Source organism: Lolium rigidum, chromosome 2, assembly GCF_022539505.1.
Source record: "Lolium rigidum isolate FL_2022 chromosome 2, APGP_CSIRO_Lrig_0.1, whole genome shotgun sequence".
Lineage (NCBI taxonomy): Eukaryota > Viridiplantae > Streptophyta > Magnoliopsida > Poales > Poaceae > Lolium > Lolium rigidum.
In genome coordinates, this window is record NC_061509.1 from 142,921,448 (window position 1) to 142,937,986 (window position 16,539).

Here is a 16,539-nt window from a genome sequence, read left to right on the forward strand (position 1 = left end):
GTCCTGCTGTCTCGCTTATAAAAACCCGGCCGCGAGCGGGCGAGCGGGGGCAGCCACATGAGCTCGGCGTGAAGCTGGCGACCAGTAGCAGCTAGAGCTTGAGGGCGACGGGAGAGGGGGCAAGTGGGGCTGCCGCCCGCGCATCGCAGCCACAAGCGCGCGCGGACGGGACCCGCCCGCGCACACGCAACGCAACGCGCGGCCAAAACCCCGCTCGCGCCCCGAGGCGCCACCACCCACACACTCCCACCCACACCGCACCCGGCAGTCGCGGCCGCGCTACAGACACAGTCCATTCTCCCTGCACCCAGCCCAGCGTGCGAGACCACCACCGGCACCGGCACGACGCGGAAGCCAAGAACGTTGCGGTTCCTGCCTCTGTTTTCCACATGGTCTCCGCGAACCCGCCGCCGGCGCAGCTGCTGGCCGACGCGGCCGGCGCCGACGACGCCAGCAAGAAGGTGCGGAAGCCCTACACCATCACCAAGTCGCGGGAGAGCTGGACGGAGCAGGAGCACGACAAGTTCCTCGAGGCGCTACAGCTGTAAGCACAGCACAGCTTCCCCCCCCCCCCCCCCTTTTTCTTATGTTTCTCCCACTCAATTCGACAACTCGCTCAGCCTCTGAACTTCCCTAGTCTCGGTTCTTTCTGCGATCTTCGTCGATCCAGCGACTGAATGTTCTTGTTTGTGTATGCGATGGTTAGTTCGAGAGACTTTGAGGTACTTTCTGTGTCCTGGCTGTGTTGGCCGTTATGGAAATTAAGCAGTGGCATAGCATGCTGCACCTGTCTGTTTGTTCAGTTGTTCAAAATTTGGTCAGAGGTTCCGTTTGCAATCGTGCTGCGTTGTTATAAGGCATTTCATCCTTCAGCTTTTGGATGTAAATTTAGAGCATAACTTTCTTGCGAGCCATAGATTTGCCAGAATTTAGTACACGTTCCTACAACTGTTTGATTCCCCACGAGTCGCATACGTTCACACCACCGTACTTACATGTACCATGTCCTTTTCAGGATGTATTGGTGCAAAATTTTGCGTTGTGATTTTGTCCCCGATAGTGTGGTTGGATCCAAGTTTTTTTTTCGAAATGGGGATGTACCCCGGCTTCTGCATCGTGATGATGCACACGGCCATTTATTAAAAAGATTTAGGTTCAGTATAGTTACAACTCAAGCATCGCCAAGAATTGATACAAAAATCAACCAGCGAAAAAGCAAAACATACTACGACTACACATCAACATAGCCTCCTAGTATGTCGCCAGATTCAAGTATATGTGACAAATATTTGGTAGTCACTTACAAGATTGCCTCTTAATACTTCAAAACAAAAATGATTGCCTCTTAATGTTACATTAATGAGTAAAATCTTGGCCCTTTTCAGCTTTGATCGTGACTGGAAAAAGATAGAAGCCTTTGTCGGTTCGAAGACTGTCATCCAGGTATTTGGGTTAGTTGCAATCTTATTTGACAAGGCCGTGTTGACTGAATCGCTTTAGCTTACGGTGCAATGAATCAAGTGAAATTACGCATCACAGTCCCTGCATAATGGAACTTGGAATTTTTTTTCGTGGCATTCGTCTCTCCGGTAAAACCATTTAATTTTTCGCTCCTACCTGTTTTTCACAGATAAGGAGCCATGCGCAGAAGTATTTTCTCAAGGTTCAGAAAAATGGAACCAGCGAACATGTCCCACCTCCGCGACCAAAGCGCAAAGCTGCTCATCCATACCCTCAGAAGGCCTCCAAAAATGGTAAGTCACTCAACTTATCTTTACAAGTAACTTTTTTTTACATTATCATTCTATCGCTGCCTCTTTATACCAGACAGTTGCCTCACTATCTTCTCTTGTCTTGCAGAACTAGCATACGCCCTCAAGACAGATCCATCTTCCATGCTTAGGAACTCAGGAATGAATGTGGCTGTTTCTGCATGGACCCACAGTTCCATCCCGCCGATTGTCGCCTCATCTCTGGTGAAAGGTTTGTACTCAAGGTTCCTCTTTTTTCCCGTAAATATTCCTATGTGATCTGCGCCAGTTAATCATTGCTATCTTTCACTCAGAAGATTTAGGTGCTGGGCCTATGGATCCGAACATGTTTTGCTCAAGCAGTAATGAAGGCCCACCAAGGGCATGGCAACCTGGTGAAACCAATGATCAGCTAACTCAAGTTCCACCACTCCGCAGTCAGTACTTCTTGATACTTCTCATTTTCTACCCACTCAGTTTATTTCCTAGACTTTTTCTTAAAAAAATAGAGTTTTAAATTTTTCATGTTCCAGTCCTTAGAACAACTGGTTCCTTCTTTAGAATAAAAAAATAGAATCAAGATATGCCTCCAGCTCATTCTTCCAATAGAGTACTAATCATCCTTCACGACTGCTTTGTTTTTTATTTGACCTGTCATTCTTTTTTACTCCTTTAACCCTCTCTTTCAAATTTTGATACAGTTATGCCAGATTTTGCACAAGTATACAGCTTCTTAGGCAGCGTTTTTGATCCAAGCACAAAGGGTCATTTGCAGAAACTTAAGGAGATGAATCCAATTGATGTTGAAACGGTATGTGAATCGTTGATATACTTGATTTTTCTTCTTATATTCATACAGAAGTCAACCATAAGAATAGATAAGTATCTTGGTAATGTGGTTCTGCAAAATTTCTCCTCCAAAGTAATTGTTTGTGTCAAATCAAAGGTTAAGGCAGCATAGAATAAATGATGTTCTGCTCTAAAAGTTCCTGTCTAACTATGCAGTAACATAGCAACGAACTGTACATGCGTTTTTAGTCGTCACTTTTAATCATTTGTGTTATTTCGAAAACAACAGATGTCATGCAGAATTCATAATTTTCTTGCATACTGATAGTTTGAAATGTCTACTTTTTATAAACTGACATGTGTGCCTTTTTTTTCTCTAGGCGCTGTTGTTGATGAGAAATCTCTCCATCAACTTGACTAGTCCCGATTTTGAAGATCAAGTAAGTAGCTATCCAATATTTCTTTAGACTGTAGATCATACTTGCACTAAATGGTTAACTGCCTTGCCATGGTGCCAGCAATCGTTATAAATAAAGCTGTGGTAGTTTTTGTTGAGAACTTTGTTGCATATTGTGATGCTTGATTCTCCTATCAATAGTTTTTTTTTGTACATCTGAAAGCTAATACTAGTGGCAGAGCTAGTTCAGGCGTTATATGCATGTAGTGTTGTATGTTAACATTTATTTTGTTCTATTTAGTGTCAAGGTAACCAGTTCATGAAATCCCATAAATCCATGTTTGATGAACAGGCAGTCCATTTCAGACATTTAACTCCTTATTTGGTCAGTAGCTGAAGTTATTTCTTTCGTATAAAGAAGCTTCGTAGGATTTCAACAGCATCTCGTGTCTTCTTGAGATTGTCTCTTCACACACTGTGCTTTTAGCAGGGTTTGCCCAATTGTCCATGGTTTCTGGTACTGCCACTGTGCAGAATGACTGGAATATTTGGGCAGCTATCTTGTGTGTAAAGTCATCATGTTTTTGCAAACTTTCGAAATTATCAGAAATTTGGTATGTACTGATACCCATTTCTTCTCCAAAATAGGAAAAGGTCAATACAAAATTTAGTTTGTCTTATAAATAGTTTAGCCTTCATGTCATTTAAGTTTTAAGCATGCTGGCCTTGGTGAGTAATGTAGCACTGGTAAGTAGGAAGTGATTTGCACTGATACTCAACTCCGGCATTCAGTGCAGTTACATCACCTATTCAGAATGTAAATTGTATTAATATGAAAAAGGAACTAACATTTATTCTATGCAACTTAATACAGAGGAAGTTGCTGTCTTCGTACAATTCCACCTCTGAGGAGCTTGACCTAGGGAGCTCCAGAAGTTCTCTTCTAGCTGATAGTGCTTTGAGCCTTTATTGATACGTCATGTAAGTCCTTCATCTTCTTGTTTCATTTTTGTATCCTTTGCACAATTCACCGATAATTATGTAACTATTTCAGGATTGAAGGCAGATGGTGGTGTCTATACTTTCAGCTCGATCTCTGAATAGGGGGTTCTCCTGGAGCACCCATGGCCACGAAGGCGCTTGCACCATTGTATTTCTAGCTAGCTATGAACCATAGAATGTGTAAGGGTGCAACCATGTACAGTAGGCTTCCGTAAGGTGAGATCTGTCTATAGCCTGATGTGTATATATTTTTGCCCCCAAGCGTGTATCTTTCTTCCCCAATACCACGGCCATCTAGGTGCGCAGATGTTGCTTCAGTTAAAGCTTAAAAGGGCCGTTCTTGGTAATAGAAAACTGGAGAGGAAATTTTGAGTAATTCCGGTTACTCCCTTTTCCCTCTGTTGAGTTTGATTGCTGGTATCATTTTTGTTTCTGTTTTATGGCAAGATACTGCCCCATGTGACCATGACATAACCATAATACTACATATGTTGTCTGTTGAGCATTGCTTTCAGTTGAGCCTTATCACAAGCAATTCAGTTGAGGTTATCATAAGCGCAGCTTATTTTCCCGCGGTAGTTTCTGTTTCTGTTATGCTTGCGTATGACCCTTTACGAAAAATTTGCTAAGGTCACTTGCCATTTGAAGTGTTGTTTGAGGAAGAGACAACCTGTCATCCCATTTCATTTTGCGCTATTGTGTACAAAACCAACAGAATTAGTTGAACCAAAATGTAGTTTGCATACGATGAGAAGGAATTAGCTAAATTTATACTATCGGTCACTGAAAGATACTAGTACAATATCGACCAAATACTTGTGCAGTTTTGTTTGACGAGAAGGAGAAGAGCAATAAGAAGTGCAAACTACGCGGAGACCGAGGACCTCCATTATGTGAAGCCATGGGAGAAGGTGTTGCTCGATGCGGTTACTCGATCGTCTGCAAGAAATATTGGCAAAGAATTGAGGACAAGTTTCGTGTGATGCCAACCTCGTCTACCTGCTCATTGAGATCACTTCAAGGTCATTATGTGATCAAGCAATGTTGTAGCCTGTGGCAGAGCGTGGAGCAAAACAAAAGGGAGGGCCAATTTCATGTAATGCTAAATAATCACATATAAGTTTTGCAAAAAATATGGGAGGTTTCATGTGTCTGCTGTGTTGAGAATGAGCAACTAGTATTGACTGTATGTACATGGTGCAATATGCAGGGAACCCCTCATACACTGGGACTATACAGTAAAAGGGTCTATACATCACTAACACCCCTCATACACTGGAACTGTACAGTAAAAGGGTATATACATCACTAACACCCCCCTCAAACTCATGGTGGATCAACAGCACTGACTTTGGAGAGAAAGAACCCATGTTGTGCTCTAGTCTGGGCCTTGGTGAAGAAGTCAGCAAGCTGTAGCTCGGAAGGCACATAATGAAGAGCCATAACCTGATCCTGCACAGCCTTACGCACATAGAAGGCATCAACACCGATGTGTTTTGTGAGCTCGTGCTTCGCCGGATCACGCGCAATGCTGATGGCACCAGTACTGTCCGATAAGAGAGGAGTCGGGGCGTCAACAGAAACACCAAAGTCCGCAAGTAACCAGTGTAACCAAGTCACCTCAGCCGTCAATAGAGTCATCGCTCGCAACTCAGCCTCGACACTCGAACGAGAGACTGCAACCTGCTTCTTGGTCTTCCAAGCAATGAGAGAACCACCAAGAAAAACACAGTAGGCAGAAAGAGACTTGCGATCCTCTGGATCGCTAGCCCAGGTAGCATCTGAGTAGGTCTGGAGTTGTAAGGAGCTGGAGCTAGGAAAGAAGAGACGACGGGAGATAGTGCTAGAAGATACCGTAGAACACGAAGGAGATGACTATAGTGGACACTAGTGAGAGCAGACATGAACTAACTCAGAATGTGGACCGGGTAGGAGATGTCAGGACGAGTGACAACAAGATAGACAAGGCTCCCAACCAGGTGACGATAGCGAGTCGGGTCCGGGAGAGGATCACCATCAGTGGCACGGAGGCGGACATTGAGCTCCATAGGAGTTTCGACAGTGCGCTCATCACCAAGAGCGGCACGAGTGAGAAGGTCCTGGATATACTTCTCCTGGGAGATATAGAAGTCATCGGAGGTAGAGGAAACCTCAAGCCCAAGAAAGTAGCGAAGAGGACCAAGATCAGTCATGAGAAACTGATCACGAAGACGGGTCTTCACAAAGGCAATGTACTCATGGTCGTCACATGTGATGATCATGTCATCGACAGAAAGAAGAAGGAGAGTCCGACCACGAGAAGATGTGTGAACAAAGAGCGCAGGGTCATGTGCGCTAGGGACAAAGCCAGCAGAGGTCACCACAGAGGCGAAACGCTGAAACCAGGCGCGAGGGGCTTGCTTAAGGCCATAGAGAGAGCGCCAGAGATGACAGACCATGCCATCGGGAATAGAGTAGCCAGGAGGTGGCTGCATGTATACCTCCTCACTTAACTCACCGTTAAGAAAAGCATTCTGCACATCAAGCTGAGAGACAGACCAATGGCGAACAGAAGCAACGGCAAGAAGAGTATGCACAGTGGTCATGTGAGCCACTGGAGCAAAGGTCTCGTCATAGTCACGGCCATGCTCCTGCTGAAAGCCGCGAGCAACAAGACGAGCCTTCTAGCGCTCAAGAGAACCATCAGAACGAGTCTTGATCTTGTAGACCCACTTGCAGGTGATGGGACGAACAGAGGAAGGAGGAGCGACAACATCCCAAGTGCCAGTACGCTCAAGAGCAGCAATCTCCTCAGCCATCGCTAGCTGCCATTCGGGATGAGCAAGGGCATCCCGATAAGAGGTCGGCTCACGGATAGCAGAAAGACCGTAGTGAGTGGGAGAATAGCGATCAGGAGGAGGACGAGGACGAGCACGAAGATGATGAGTCGGCTCGGACGGAGAGGGCATCGCAGCAGAGGTGGAGGGCATGTCAGGAGGAGCAGCATCATCCTCGCGTGGACGACGGGAGTAGTGAAAAGGGTAGGGAGGGACCACCGTGGGCGAGGAAGGTGACATGGGAGAGGAAGGTGTGGAGGGTGGGGAAGATGGTGAGGGAGGAGAGGGGGATCTGGTGGGCGAAGGAGGAGAGGGTGGTGGGAGACTCGGTGGAGCAGGGACCTGAGGCACAAGAGGAGGTGAGGCAGGAAACATGAGAAAAGAGATATCATCCACCAAGAAGGAAGAAGAGGAAGGACGCGGGTAGAAGGGACGGGACTCATCAAAGGTGACATCCCGAGATATGCGCATCCGGCGACCAACAGGATCCCAACACTTATATCCCTTGTGCTCAGGGTTGTAGCCAAGGAAGACACACTCAACAGATTGAGCCATCAGCTTGGTGCGTTCGTGTGGAGCAAGAAGAACATAGCAAACGCAACCAAAAAGACGAAGGGTAGAGTAATCAGGAGTGTGACCAGTAAGACACTCAAGAGGAATACCACCACTGCAAGGGCATGGAGGGCTGAAGGTTGATGAGATAGAGTGGAAATAGACACAGCCTCAGCCCAGAAGTGAGGAGGAAGAGAGGCAGCGATCATCATCGCACGAGCCGTCTCAAGCAGGTGGTGATGCTTGCGCTCAGCCACGCCATTTTGGGCATGGGCGCTAGGGCAGGAGAACTGGGCAAGAGTACCCTGCTCAGCAAGAAAACCACACAACAGCTGGGAGATATACTCACCAGCAGAATCATCCTGAAAGACACGTATAGGCGTGAAAAACTGAGTATGGACCATGGCAGCAAAGCGCTTATATATCGAGAGAACCTCGCTGCGAGAAGTCATAAAATATATCCAAGTGTGGCGAGAGAAGTCATCGATAAAAATAACATAGTAGTGGTGGCCCCCCTTGGAAGCAAAGGGACCCGGACCCCATACATCAGAATGGACTAAATCAAATGGACGCTGAGATACAGACTCACTAGTAGGATAAGGTAACTGATTCTGTTTACCAAGCCTACAGCCCTGACAACCCTGAAGCGAGACATCTCCTGAGACAAGCCCCAGAAGACCTCGATGAAGTAAAGACGACAAGCGAGAACCACAAAGATGACCAAGATGATGATGCCACTGCTGAAAGGAGGCGGTAGTGGAAGCAGCAAGCACACATGGTGCAGTTGGTGAAGTGGTAGAAGAAGGAACCGAAGGCCAGCCCCAACCAGTGCCCGAGTGTGAGTGTCCTGAACAGAACAAGAATCAACATCAAGAATGACCCGACAACCAGAATCAGTGAGTTGAGCAGCGGAAAACAAGTTCATGGTAAGACCGGGAACATGAGAAACATCAGGAACGGAAAAGGAGGGAGTAGAAAGAGTGCCACGACTAGCAACAGGAAGAGAAATACCATCGGCAGTAAGAACACGAACAGGAAGAGGAAGAAGTCGAAGAGAAGAAAGAGAGGAAGAATCAGGAGACATGTGAAAAGAAGCTCCAGAATCCAGAACCCACGAAGATGTACCTGACATAGTAGGGGAAACAGCCGCGGAGGCAGCAGTACCCGTCTAAGCAGAGCCGGAGGAGGCAAGGAGACGTTGAAGCCTCGCTATATCCTGCTCGGTGAAGTCGGTGGTGACATGCACTGTAGGTGGAGCACGAGGAGGCACACCCCGCTGCTTCTGATAGCAGTCAGACTCAAGGTGACCAGACCTCTGACAGTGAGTGCAGAACCGAGGAGGACGAGGGCGACCCCCACCGCAAGAAGGGCGGGCTCCTCCAGAAGCAACAGGCGCTGGTGTGTGTAAAAGCGGTGGTGCAGGAGCAGTGGGAACTTGTAATATCCCAGGTATTGGGGTTACAAAAATAGAGGAAACAGATGTGTGCATTGCATTCATGCATAGAAAATCTGGGGAATTTTCGCGCTTTAAAGTAAAAACAGTCACGAGAATCGAAGTTTCACTTGACCTTGGTGGAATTGAAGTAGCTCATCAATTCAAGTGCTATAAACCTCAATGTGACTTTACTAAAACCTTGTTTTGGGTAGAGATGATTTGATCTAAGGGGTTAGATCAAATGGAATTAAAACCAACACAAGAACATATGAATCAAGGAACAATTACTGGATCTTATTAAAGATCATAACATTGAATTCCTTGCCATAACCTAAGAACATCAATCTATTTGGAAATCAAGTAACAATAATTGGAGAAACTATTCTTCACTTATCTTCTCCATGTCTTAAACTAATCCATGCACTTATCATAAACCCTGTGATATCCATTCTACTGTAACCTTGGAAACAAGACAAGGAGATTCAACTTAAGAAATATAAATTCTTCCCTATTCCAAATAGTTTTACATCAAACCTAGAGAGGTGAGAGTTCTATTATAATTATTAAAGAAGCAATAACAAAACTTGAGTTAAACCTTGGGTATGCATCCAAGTATTCAAATCATCATCTTCAAGACAACCCTAGAGAGAGATAACCACTAATGTTAAACATAGATCTTGATGATCACATCAACCTCTATGGAGCCTAATATTAGGTTAGCATTGAAGTCCTTCCCAAATGAGAGAGACCATCCATACTAATCCTAGTTCTATCTATTCAAATATCCAAATAGTTAAACCATCAGTTCTTGAGGGAACTTTAAGTAAATATCTCAGGCATTTTCCTGGGATATAAAACTATTGAGACAACCATGACCATGACCATCCTAGAAAGTGAAATAGTAGTGATATATCCTAGTTGATCAAGACAATACTTGATCTTAGAAATGAGAAACCATAATTCAGGAGAGATACTTTAGGAAGCCAAACCTTGATCATTATAAATCGAGTGATGATCATAAACCCTAAGAACTTGAGGTAAAGATATCAAGAACAAGTGGATCATGTCTAACCATGATCATTGCTCTTGAAGTATGTGAGGATAAGTTAAACCCTACTAGAATAAGTAGATTTCATTCCCACATGAAATTATAGGAAGATAACTAGTAAGCAACCCTAGGTTTATATCTTATCTTTTACTTGTGAACCATTTGGTGATCATAAGTAGAATCCTACCATACCTATATTTCATAAAACAAAGAACCTAAGAAAACCTTAGAGTAAAACTCCATATTTAATATGGTGAGAAACCATTCATCCATAAGACCAAAGTTAACTATAAAAAGAACTATAACCAATGTAGTTAACTTAATGATAAATTAAGGATAATAATTGTAGTTAATTGGTAGAAGATAAAACCAATTCTCAAATCCTTAGTAATTAAATGAGCACAGAAGCAATTAAGAAAGTAACCATATTATCTTGGTTAGGGGAGATTAACCCTAGCACATGCAATATGGTGTCATCCCATCTCTATAACCTAGAATTAAATCTCAACCCTAGTTTGTGTATCACTTGGGTGATCACAAATAAAACCTAAACCACAATTAAGATTCAACCCATATGTCATTAGGTAAATAGCATTTGAACCCTAGAATTGCACATCAAATAAATCTTCTGCTTCAATTATTAAACATAAGAAACACCTAATGCTCAAATTCCATAATTCAAACACATGTGTGGTGATGAAACACTTACCCACCACTTATCCTTATAATTAATATCAAAGCATGATTGAATCAATACTTATATCAGATACTTTCAAGGATAAGGTCAACATTAATCTCAGAAGGGGGTTAAAATAGAAACTATTAAACCCTAATAAGTTGGGCACACATAAATTATATGTAAGTCATCCCCTCTTAAATAGAAACCAAGCCTTATGAACAACCCCTAAACTACCTTGAGTTAAAAAGTACCAAAACTTAACAATACAAACAGATGGATACAAAAGATGAAAATAACATTTAAAATGGGGATATAACATCACATAACATCATGCCTAATGGCTATTTTGAATCACCCATTAGTATGTAACATAATCCAATGTGAAATACTTGTTTCAAACAGAATAATGATGTGATAGTCATCACACAACATCAAAATGGAATTAACATATAAAACACCTGCAAATAAAACAGAATTCAAATATGAATTCAAATGGGCAAATTAAAAACAGAAAATAAAAATAGAAAGGAGAAAAGGAGAGGAAGCTTACCAGACCTTACCTACCGCCGCAGCCCACCAGAAGCCCAAACTTCGTAAAAATTAACGAGGAGGAGTTCATCCTCATCCTCCTCGTGAGCTGGAGGGCAGCACGACGCCGTGATCGCCTTCTCCCTCGCGCTGGCAGCCTCTCCTGGCTCGACGTCGTGACGAGGCGCGCGCCCTGGCGCCGTATAAAAGCCCTGGACGAACCCTCGCCCGATCTTCTTCCTCCTCTGCTCCGTTTTCTTGCCCTGCCGAAACCCTGGCCGCACCACTTCACCATTACCGCTGGCGATGGAGACCTCCCCAGGTCAAGACGTGACCACCACCGTGACCGCCGTCCTCGACAAGCTACTCTCACGGGAGGAATCGAGTTGAGGTGCCCGAGATCGACGCCGACGATCTCATCTTCTCCGGCGTCGGCATCAACCACTCCGGCGAACCCGGCCGTCTCCGGCCAAGCCGTCAAGCCCGGCGTGCTCCTGGTGAGCTCTCGTACCTCACAAAGATCCCTAGGTCGCTCAATCATGCGCTGTAGTGGCGTCACACCTTTCACCTGCGAGCACCGCCGCTCGGTCTCGCCGTCGACGCTTGCTCCGGTGACCATTTAGGAGCGGAGCTAGTATCATTGTGTTCACCGCGGCGAGCTGAACCTAGTGGTGTGGTTATCTCATCCGCGGGAGCCCTGGAGCGGCGGCGCCGTTGCCGTCTGATCGCCGGCAGTGAGCCCTGAGCCACTCCTTCGATTTTGACTTGGTCCACGCCTGCGTGGCAGCCAACGTGGATCCCTGGCCCACCAGTCAGTCACTGGGTATAGGCTAGTCCGGGTACATTTAGTAGTTTCAGCCATTTTCTTTTAGTTTCATTTCAATAATTACTGCAACTTTGCACATTTATATAAAATTAATAATAACTCAGAAAAATGAAAATAAGATATCAAAATTCTTAGAAAAGTAAGCTCTATCCAATAAAAATATAACATGAGATTTTTATTTTTAATAAAAATTCAATTATTTTATACTTGTTATTTAAGCCCTAATTATTAATTCTAAATTCAATTAAAATTCAATAATTAGGAAAACTTTCCAAATTAAACAAAAAACCAGTAAATAAATAAAGAAAACATTAAAACTAATTTTCTTTATTTGTAAATTTGTTAAATCCTTATTATTGGAATTTAAACCCTGATTAATAATTACCTTAATTATTAATTATTGAAAATTAATAAAATACCAAATCCAATATTATTATTTCAAAGTTATTAATAACTTCAAATTTATTAATGAAGTTATTAAGTTATGAACTAAATAGTAATTATGCAACCCTAGTTCCATAAGGAAGAAAACTAGGAACTCATCATTTCATGTGTAAACCCAAAACCCTAATTCACTAGAACCCTAGTTCCATTATTACATGTGAAACCTAAATGCTTCTAACCTAAACCCTAGGTTAGCACATGTGATCATGGTATCTTATTTCAAATCATAGAACCAGAGTAGCAAATAAATACTTGACTTGGCCACATAAAATGTAGAAGACCTATCACTAATATATGGGTATCCCATGTGTTCATATTCAGCAGACCTAAATAATCAAGTAGGGTTAACCAAGTCTAAACCCTAGCTTACACTACCAAAACCATCATCTTTAAGTAACCATCCTTAATTAGCATCACACCACTATGATGAACTCTAATAGCATTTATGCCCAATATTTATCATTACATTCCATACTCCACTAAAACCTACTAGTGTGAGATAATTATGAACCATCCTATTTAGGAACCAAACATTCTTTACTTAGTGAATCCAAAGGTAAACCTTAGGCAACCACAACTTTAATTGTAATACTTCTTATTACTTAAGAAGTATGTTCTTCAAAAGTTATTCTTTTGAAGTAAACAGAGAATCATCATCAACCCTGCTTAATAGGTCCTATAAACAATAGCTATCTATTACCACTAAGATATATCACCATGATAGCAACCATTAATTGCTTAAGATACTTAGGCTTCACTAAATCCATACAAGCCCTAGTTATTAATGAATCCAACCCTGTTTGGATCCATTTAATACTTACCCAGAAACTAGATGAAACCATAGACAACCATAGAACCCCACCAACCTAATTATCATACTTGTTCTTTATCAAAGAACATGTTCTTCAAAAGTTATTCTTTTAAAGTATATGATAATCAATCATTAACCATGCCATATAGTACTAAAAGTGACAACTGTTCTTTACATGCTAACATTATGCCAATTATCATTCTTGGTGTGCTCAATTGATTACTGTGCTTTATTATCTACCTGTTCATGATACCAAGTAATCACACCTGAATAAGAACCTTGCTTGTGGATCACTCTAAAAGTGCAACACACCCTAAACCAATCATTACAACTCACTGATCCTAAATCATCGGGGTTAGGTTACGTTTAGAATGATTGCATCTCATACTTATGCATTATTGCATCCTTGGCAATCTTTTAAACATCGTCCTTACGGACGATGATGCTATTTCAGAATTTGGAGTTATTGCGTATCGAAGACCTTGTCTGCATAATCTTGCAGTCAAGAAAGGCAAGTTCATCGCTTGCTCATGTCATTTGAGTATTTTTATCAAATTACTTGCAAAGTACTATGATTATCACTATTGCATAAAAACCAAAACCACTACTTTCATAACTATGAATATGACTATGTGGTGGGCAATGGAACCATGGATTGTGTTGATATGGTGGAGGTTCCATTGCAAGGGTTTATATCCATCTAGGATTAAACAACAAATGTCGTCCGAGTGATTCTTGTGCCGTAATACCCGTGTTAACCATAAGATCCGGAGTGGGACGGAGTAGTCAAAAGTGTTTCCACCTCTCGTTCATCAACGGATGCTCATTACCTGGGTGCACATGATCTTGCGAGACATGATGCAGGGGTGGGAACCCGTAGAAGTCCCCGACGGTAATGAGGTCTATGATGGGTTGCAGCTACCGGCGTAGGAATGTATGGTAGAGCCCACGCATTGACGTCGTGGTCGGGGTCCACCTGAAATCTATGGGAATAATGGGACCGGCGTGGACCCAGGGTCGGAGTCTGCAACAAAGGGTGGGTGTTCGAGGTAGCGGAGGAACATGATTGGCTAGACCTTATACCGGGCCTCACACCAAAGGAAGTGTGGACGGGTCGCCCCCGGTTGGCACCAAGGTTAAGATCTCTTATGGGTAAAGCAACACACCTCTGCAGAGTGTAACGAACTGTGACCAGTCACTCCCTGTTCCGGGATATGGAACTGCGAACGCTGCCGGAAAGGAACTCCATGAAGTTCTAGTAAACCGGTGAAGGATGACGGACATAGTTCTTCTGAATAAAAGCAACCTTTTGAAGAAATGATTATGAAAACCTGCATTGGTATTAGACTTTCTAGTCTAATGCCGTAGCTAGTGCATCAAACACCTCTTTCCTATAATGAACTTGTTGAGTACGCTCGTACTCATCCCACTCTTAAATCCCCTGCTTAGATATGGAGGCATCGAAGGAGGATCTACAGTGCGACTCGAAGGCCGAGGAGTCAACAGCTACTTCAAGGGTCAGGACCCTGTCAGAAGAATCAGATACCACATTCGCGAAGGAGAAAACCTAGATTAGCAATAGAAAGGAACTAGCTTCCTAAACCTAGCTCCTATTTAGCTAGAATCTATTCTTAGCCTCTGTAGCTAGGTAAATACTCTACAAATAGAGTTCGTGATAGGTTTAGACTACGAGTCCTTCTTCTGGAGTTTATTTGCAGATTTACCTCATTGTAAAGTAGGAGGCTGTGATGATCTTCTGTAATAGAGTCGGAGTTGTAATTCTATAGACATGCCTTGGACCCGCATGATACGTCTCCGACGTATCGATAATTTCTTATGTTCCATGCCACATTATTCATGTTATCTACATGTTTTATGCACACTTTATGTCATATTCGTGCATTTTCTGGAACTAACCTATCAACAAGATGCCGAAGTGCCAGTTGTTGTTTTCTGCTGTTTTTGGTTTCAGAAATCCTAGTAACGAAATATTCTCGGAATCGGAGGAAATCAACGCCCGTGTTCCTATTTTGCCCGAAGCATCCAGAACACACGAGAACCGCCAGAGAGGGGGCACAGGGCCACCAGACCCTAGGCCGGTGCGGCCAAGGGGGGGGGCGCGCCCCCCTATAGTGTGGGCCTCCCAGAAGTCCACCGACCTTGCCCTTCCGCCTATTTAAAGCCTCCGTCGCGAAAACCCTGATACGATCGACGAAACCCACAGAAACCTTCCAGAGCCGCCGCCATCGCGAAGCCAAAATCTGGGGGACAGGAGTCTCCGTTCCAGCACGCCGCCGGACGGGGAAGTGCCCCCCGGAAGGCTCCTCCATCGACACCACCGCCATCTACATCAATGCCGTCTGTCTCCCATGAGGAGGGAGTAGTTCTCCATCGAGGCTCGGGCTGCACCGGTAGCTATGTGGTTAATCTCTCTCCTATGTACTTCAATACAATGATCTCATGAGCTGCTTTACATGATTGAGATTCATATGAGTTTTGTATCACAATTCATCTATGTGCTACTCTAGTGATGTTATTAAAGTATTCTATTCCTCATGCATGGTGTAAAGTGACAGTGGTGTGCATCATGTAGTACTTGGCGTAGTTTATGATCATGATCTCTTGTAGATTGTGAAGTTAACTATTACTATGATGGTATTGATGTGATCTATTCCTCCTTTCATAGTGTGAAGGTTACGGTGTGCATGCTATGTTAGTACTTGGTTTGGTTCTGTTGATCTATCTTGCACTCTAAGGTTATTTAAATATGAACATTGAATTGTGGAGCTTGTTAACTCCGGCATTGAGGGTTCGTGTAATCCTACGCAATGTGTTCATCATCCAACAAGAGAGTGTAGAGTATGCATTTATCTATTCTGTTATGTGATCAATGTTGAGAGTGTCCACTAGTGAAAGTCTGATCCCTAGGCCTTGTTCCTAAATACTGCTATCGCTGCTTGTTTACTGTTTTACTGCGTTACTACTGCTGCGTGATACGTCTCCAACGTATCTATAATTTCCGATGTTCCATGCTTGTTTTATGACAATACCAACATGTTTTGTTCACACTTTATATCATTTTCATGCATTTTCCGGAACTAACCTATTAACAAGATGCCACAGTGCCGCTTCCTCGTTTTCCGCTGTTTTTGGTTCCGTAAAGGCTGTTCGGGCAATATTCTCGGAATTGGACGAAATCAACGCCAAACCTCCTATTTTTCCCGAAGCGTCCTGCAACACCGAAGAAGAGCTCTGAGAGGGGCCAGGGGGCCACCACACCACATGGCGGCGCTGGCCAGGCCTAGGCCGCGCCGCCTAGGGTGTGGCGCCCTGTGTGCCCCCCTCGCGCCGCCTCTTCGCCTATAAAAGCCCTTTCGACCTAAAAATGCAAGTACCAATTGACGAAACTCCGTAAAGACTCCAGGGCGCCACCGCCATCGCGAAACTCCAATTCGGGGACA

General features: G+C 43.8%; 1 protein-coding gene across 2 annotated transcripts; it reads left to right on the forward strand.

Moving 5' to 3' along the window:
• Positions 1-374: 374 nt before the first annotated feature.
• On the forward strand, positions 375-4,441 carry LOC124692416 (protein REVEILLE 6-like). Of its 2 annotated transcripts, none has more exons than XM_047225791.1 (9): positions 375-544; positions 1,386-1,443; positions 1,631-1,754; positions 1,861-1,983; positions 2,066-2,188; positions 2,453-2,562; positions 2,921-2,980; positions 3,812-3,918; positions 3,992-4,441. In XM_047225791.1, the coding sequence occupies exons 1-8, from the start codon at positions 390-392 to the stop codon at positions 3,908-3,910; spliced, it is 852 nt and encodes a 283-aa protein (XP_047081747.1). In that variant the 5' UTR covers positions 375-389; the 3' UTR covers positions 3,911-3,918; positions 3,992-4,441. The 2 variants fall into 2 exon arrangements, with proteins under 2 accessions (XP_047081747.1, XP_047081748.1); XM_047225792.1 differs by having other exon boundaries at positions 2,069-2,188.
• The last annotated feature ends 12,098 nt before the right edge of the window (positions 4,442-16,539 follow it).

Coding starts and splice junctions, on each gene's coding strand:
- LOC124692416 (XM_047225791.1), top strand. CDS start 390: ATGGTCTCCGCGAACCCGCCGCCGGCGCAGCTGCTGGCCGACGCGGCC. Junction 545..1,385: donor TTCCTCGAGGCGCTACAGCT/GTAAGCACAGCA, acceptor GGCCCTTTTCAG/CTTTGATCGTGACTGGAAAA. Junction 2,563..2,920: donor ATCCAATTGATGTTGAAACG/GTATGTGAATCG, acceptor TTTTTTCTCTAG/GCGCTGTTGTTGATGAGAAA.